Below are 6,249 nucleotides of genomic sequence, written 5' to 3'. Positions count from 1 at the left end.
ATTTTAAAAAGCACATTTGCTGTTTAGATTGTTGCAGCAACTGTTAGAATATGTATCTTAATCTCTTGTGTTATGCTTATGCCGTTGTATAATTTTATAGTTTTAAAATAAGCAAAAATCAAAAAGTCTCTAGGACCCTCCTGGCACTCTCTTCCCTCCCCCTGCTTACTCAGGGGACCTTCATCTGTGTGTGCTTCTATGACAGGGTGGAGGAGCCGTGGGTGGGCAGAGCTGGGGTGCTCGCCCTGCTGAAAATCTGCACCCAGGCCTCAGGCAACATCACCGAGATAAGGTGAGTCCAGGGAGGAGACCCCCTCGGAATTTTCATCTCCATGATTATGGGGACCTTCCCTCACCTAGACATCGGGCTCTTGTCCTGTGGGGTCATAGCTATGTCACTAGTGAGTTTTCTGGGTCTCCAAGATGGCAGGAGCTCCCGGAGCGTATGTAAGGGGCTACACATGCTTGTTGGGACTTGTGCAGTAGCCAACAGGCAGTGCCAGAGAGAGGAAAGCAGGCCCAGATTCAAGACAAAGGGCTGTCTGATCCCAAGACGCGACAGGGAGTCCACGCTGCTCGCCTGAAGTGGCCCCTGGATTACAGTAACACACACAGTGGCTCTGTGCCCAGAGATGACAACATGATGGGGAGTAGCTAAGAGCAAAGGTTTCGGTGTCCCACTGACCTGTGCCCAGATCCTCATGGGTCTGGGAGCTCAGAGTCAGTCGGCCGGGCAGCCGCGATCCCAGCTCAGCCTACATAGGAAAACAGCCATAGGGCTCACACCGGCTGTCTCTTCCCTTCCAGTATCTCTGAGACCCAGCAGCAGCTCTGTATCCAGCTGGAATTTCCCCGTCAGGAGAACCCGGAGGCCGTGGCCCTCAGGTGGGATCCAGTACCTGTGGCCCCCAGGGAGTGGCCGGTGATGCATTGGTGTGGGAGTGGGACACTGCTGCTTCTGACCAATATTTCTCGTGCCACTGCTCAGAGTCCTTTGATGTCCAAAGTCTCCATATGGCCCATGAAGTCTGGCTCAATATGCCTCTCCATGCTGTCCATTCCCACCCCGGCCTCAGCTCCGGTCCTCCCCACTGGCTTTCAGTTCCTTGCTCCCTTTGACCTCAGGGCCTTTGCATAGGCTGTTCCTTACCCAGAAGCTTCTCTCTTCCCTTCCCCTCTTCCTCCTCCTTCACCTGGCAAACTCTCCCTCATCCTCAGGTCTCAGCTTAAATGCCCCTCTGAACCCCCAGATTTAGTCAAGCCCTCCCATTATCCACTCTTATAGATGTGTAGCTTCGCAGTACCTCTAATCCATACAGCACATTTTTGGAAATTAAAATGTCATCCCTTTTAGGTGGATGCAGCCCTGTAGGTATACATTCTGGGGAACAGCCCATAGCTGGATCTCAGCCCCAACTCACCTCCTTGGCTAGGTTCTTTCGTGCAGCAAACAACCTGCACAGACAGATGCCCGATCTGCCTCCCCTGCATAGCTTCGTATCACTTCCCATAATTAACTAGTAAATCATGGGGCCTTATTTAATTAGCATTTATATAGCCCCTCAAGGTAAGCTCCTCTCAGGCAGAGATTGAGTCCCTAATACTGATCCAGGTGTTCAGACACTGCTGCCTCCCTGTTGACCTGCAGGTTGTCTCACTGTGACCTGGAGACCCACCACAGCCTTCTCGTCAGGCAGCTGATGGAGACATGCACCAGGCTGCAGCAGCTCAGGTCAGCACCCTGAAACACTGCCTGGGGCTCTGAGCTCTCTGGTCCACCCAGTGCCCGCTACAGGCCACATGTGAGAGCCTGGCCAGGCCTGGATGGGGACGAGCAGAGCCTGGGGCAGTGCCAGGCCCCGGGGAATTTTTTGCTTCCCTGTGCACGAGAGAATCACACTTGGCCAGGGCGCTATAGGGGAGTGCTGCCCCACTGGGAGCTCTTGGGTGGTCCTTTCCCCTCTTGCTCCCCGCCCCCGTCTCTATTGAGGGATGACCCTTGAGGTCGTCCAGCCTGCAGTCCTCTGGAATGCGCTTGGCCCTTTTCAGCTTGTCCCAGGTGAACCTCTGCGATGTGAGCTCCTTGCTGCTGCAAAGCCTCCTGCTGGCCCTCTCTGAGCTGAAGAAATTCCGGTACGCAGACCAGACGGCCAGTTGGCCAGTTGGGCTCCTTGCGGCTCTGCCCTGTCCCCACACTTCCTGTTCTCCCCAGACTGGGCTCAGAGGAACTCTGTGTCTGCAGCCGTGGGCTGGGACCACACGTGGCCCTGGACGTGGTGTCTGGGTGTGTGGCCATATCTATGAAAATAATTCCCTTTTCAATATTCTTTTTCTTTTCTTTCTTTCTTTCTTTATTTTTTTTTTGAAAAAAATTGCCAGCTAATAGAAAAGTTACAAGAAGACTAAACTTCCATACACCCTTTTCTCAAATTCACCCTTTGTCAATATTATTTCACTTTTTTTTCCTCCCTCCCTCCCTCCTTCACCCCTCCCCTCCCTTCTTCCTCTCGCTCCCTCTTTCTCATTTCTTTTGAACCATTTGAAAGTTGCAAAATCATGCCCCTTCGCCCCTAAATATTTCAGTGAATTTCCTAAGAGCAAGGACATTCTTTCCCATCATCCGGGAAAAAACATAAAATTCAAGAAATTTCACATCGATACACAACTCTTATCTAAACTACAGTTTATATTCCGGTTTTGCCGATTGTCCCGATAATACTGTTTGTTACACGTTTTCCAGTCCTGGGCTCCATTTAGGATCTCATGCTACATTCAGGTGTCACCTCTCTTCAGTCTCCTTCGGTGTGAGACAGGCCCTTGGCCCTTTGTCTTTCGCGATATTGTCTTGACCTTCGCCTGGTAGTTATTTCACAGACTGTCTTTCAACTTGGCTTTGTCTGATGTTTCCTCGTGCTTAGATTCAAGTTCCGCATTTTGGGCAGGAATATCACACAGGTGCCGTCATGTTCTTCTCGGTGTGTCACATCAGGAGGCACATGATGTCTCTTTGTCCCCTTACCGGTGACGTTAACTGTGATTACCTGGTTAAGGTGGTGTCTGCCAGGTTTCTTCACTTGCAAAGCTACTATTTTTCTCTTTCTAATTCTAACATTCTAACAAATATCTTATGCGGAGATACTTTAAGACTATGTAAACATCCTGTTCTCCCTCAAACTTCCACCCACTAACTTTAACATCCGTTGATAATTCGCGCCTGAGTCAAATACCAGCATGATGGCCGCAGAACAGAGTTTTTCTATCAGTTCTATTTTAATCCACTGATTGCATCAAGGAGGAAGTCTCCTTTTGCCGCCAATATATTGTTAATATCTCTCCAATACTTAACTACATTTTTGTCACTTAAAGAGACAGAGCTCATGATAAATGACAGCAACTAGCTAGACTTTATGGTAATGCCCAATTATGGCATAAATTGTGAAGTTGCTCCCTAAATGATTGTGGGTTAGAAAAATGTTCAACTAGTCCGTGCTCCCACCTTTAGGCTGTATGTTGGCTTAATGATTCCAAGGAGGAAAGGAGAGCCCCCTCCCATTGTCCCCCAGCACCGCTCCCCACCCGCCTGCTTGCCCTCCGTCACCAGCATTTGGGGCTCCTCAGACCCAGAGCTCCTACCTGACCTGCTGCTCTCTAACCCCCACCAGGCTGGCCTCCTGCCGTGTCAGCTCCCAGGGCCTGGCCCACCTGGCATTTGGTCTGAGCCACTGTCACCACCTGGAGGAGCTGGAGTGAGTGGAAGGGTGGAGGCTTCTGGGAAGGGATGGCCCAGCTGAGGGCAAGGGGTGGAGAGGACAGTGGGGCCTTTGGTGAATAGTGGACGTCAACCCGTCCCTTTTCTCTCTGATGAAACCCAGCGACTCGGTGTGGCCTGCAGAAGGCTGAGCGCTGTGGTCTCAGCCCCAGCTTCACCACTCGCTCAGAGTGAACCTGGGCCAGTAACTGTGCCTCTCTAGGCTTCATCTGTAAAATGGGGTCATAACCTTTCTCTGCCTGGAGGGCTGTGGGTGTCGGGGTACAGAGAGAGCTAAGGGGCAGAAGGGATCATTGCACGAGTGTGTGTGTGTGTGTGTGTGTGTGTGTGTGTGTGCGTGTGCGCGCGCACGCGTGGGTGTGTCTTTTCGCAACCCTCTTTTGCAACCCTCATCCAGGACATTCTTTCTTAGCTGAGTCACCTGTGACCGCCATGCCCCCCTTTTCAGGGACTCCAGAGCCTGACCCTTGGCACCAGGAAAGCCCCCATGTAGCCTGGACAGGACGCGTGATCTACAATTGGCTCCTTGAGGGGACTGAGGAATTGCGGGGAGCAGGGCTAACAAGACAGTTCGGGGATCTGGGCAGGCTTGTCTAACCCTCAGTTCGTTCTCGGTCCCCTGCAGCCTGTCGAACAACCAGCTTGGCAAGGAGGACACCAAGGTGCTGATGGGGGCCCTTGAGGGCAAGTGCTGGCTAAAGAGGCTTGAGTAAGTGGCTGTGGTTAATGGGCGGCGGGGGGAGGGTGTCGGGACTGTGTCCAGGAACCATCTCATCTCCTGTGAACACAAACTTTCCAGTCTGTCCCTGGGGAGACACTGGTGACCTGAATGCCCTCCATTTTACTTCATGACCTGGCTCTCAGTGCTATCGAAATGCTTGACCACAGAAAGCAGCATACTCACTCCAGGAGACCCAAGCCAGAAAAATTTTGGCTCATGTCACAGAAAATTACAAGGCGACTGGCTTCAGGCTTGGCTGGATCCAGGTTCTGTAGTTGTTTCCCTCACCCCCCATCCTCTCCTCTGTCTGTCTATCTCTCCATCTCGACTTCATTCGCAGGCAGGCTGTCCCTGCGTCTCACTTTCTACCAGCTTAGTGGAGAGGGAGCTCTTTTCTCCTTATCCTTCCAAGGAAAGGCCCTGGATTGGGTCTCATGGGACTAGCTTGGGTCACATGGCCTTCCCTAAACCAATCGCTGTGGCTCTGAGCACAATATTCTGACCGGCCAGACCTGGGTCACATGCCCACCCAGTTCTGGACTCAGTGGGGGGTGGTATTTCGGGGCACTATTAACAGGAAAGGGAAACAAACTCTGGGCAGAAAAAATCCACGGATGTCCACTGCCGTTTGCCTCTTCTGTATACGTAGTAACTGGCAACTTGTATTCTCACCTAGAATTTGGAGTCACCAAATTCTCAGAAACACCAGAAACAGCCTCAGGCTGAAGAACAGGTCCCCCCATCTTGCGTAGACTGAGCAGCATCTAGAGGGCACATTTCACAGGGCATTTTCTGCTTTTGATTTCTGTTTTTCTGAACACCAAAAATACACACACGTTATAAAGTGTTCCATCATGACAGAAATATGTAACAAAGGACATGACATCCCCTGACAGTGACATCCCTGGGAAAAACTTCTGGGAAAAAAGCAGTTGGTGAACTTTCCTCCAGATTTTTTTGGACATATGTTTTGAATCCATTTTAAATGGAGTCTTCTGGCTTTCTGTCCCTCGACAATGAAAATTTCCCACTTTGTCCTTCTTCGCTTGTCCCCTGGAGGATGGGGGGGATGGTACAAGGAAGCGGGTGGATCCTCACTGCCCAGAGGCCTTTTCCAGTTTCAGATCTGTCATTTCTGAATGTCTCCTCCCTGACAAGCAGTTCACCTCACACATCCAGCCAGCATCTTGCACTTGCAATGGTCAAGGGCATGGATCTCGGTTGGGAGCCACACCACCCAGGTTCAACGTTTAGTAGGGTGACCAACTGTCCCAGTTTGCCCAGGGCTGAAAGTCCTACATACTAGAAAACCTTTCGATTCTAGGCAAACCAGGACAGTTGCCACCTCTCAGCTCTACCTCTTTATGCGTGAGCTTGGGGAGGTTACTCAACTTCTCTGTGCTTTTTCCTTTATTTTTTTTTTTTATTATTATTTTTTATTATGGTGACATTGGTTAACAAAATCCAGTAAGTTTCAAGTGTACACATCAACAGTAAGGCGCATTTTAACTTTAGGGATAAGAGCTGCACCTTCTTCCTCGGGTGATTGTGGAGATTAAATAAGATAATACATGTTAAGTCCTTTAAACAGAGCCTGGCACAGAGTTCTCACTTAACAAGTATTGGCAATTATTGTTATGATTCTCCTCTCCTGCTGGGGCCAGGGGCCGGAAGTAGCAGGATCCCATGAGTGGCACGTGGTTGGAGCCCAGGAATGAAAACCCTACAGCCTGGGGTTTTGTTCCTGATTCTGTCCCTT

At 50.6% G+C, this 6,249-nt stretch overlaps 1 protein-coding gene across 1 annotated transcript in view; it reads left to right on the top strand.

Annotated features, from left to right (window-relative positions):
* NLRC5 (NLR family CARD domain containing 5) overlaps positions 1 to 6,249 on the top strand; it is a 52,754-nt gene that overhangs the window by 37,010 nt on the left and 9,495 nt on the right. Inside the window, exons 29-34 of the mRNA XM_023530666.1 lie at positions 206 to 292; positions 808 to 885; positions 1,649 to 1,732; positions 2,050 to 2,133; positions 3,663 to 3,746; positions 4,395 to 4,478. Of these exons, the coding sequence (XP_023386434.1) occupies positions 206 to 292; positions 808 to 885; positions 1,649 to 1,732; positions 2,050 to 2,133; positions 3,663 to 3,746; positions 4,395 to 4,478 (501 nt within the window). The remainder of the gene's footprint in view (positions 1 to 205; positions 293 to 807; positions 886 to 1,648; positions 1,733 to 2,049; positions 2,134 to 3,662; positions 3,747 to 4,394; positions 4,479 to 6,249) is intronic.

Source organism: Pteropus vampyrus, unplaced genomic scaffold (assembly GCF_000151845.1).
Source record: "Pteropus vampyrus isolate Shadow unplaced genomic scaffold, Pvam_2.0 Scaffold51, whole genome shotgun sequence".
NCBI lineage: Eukaryota > Metazoa > Chordata > Mammalia > Chiroptera > Pteropodidae > Pteropus > Pteropus vampyrus.
This window is presented reverse-complemented; position numbering and strand designations above follow the sequence as displayed.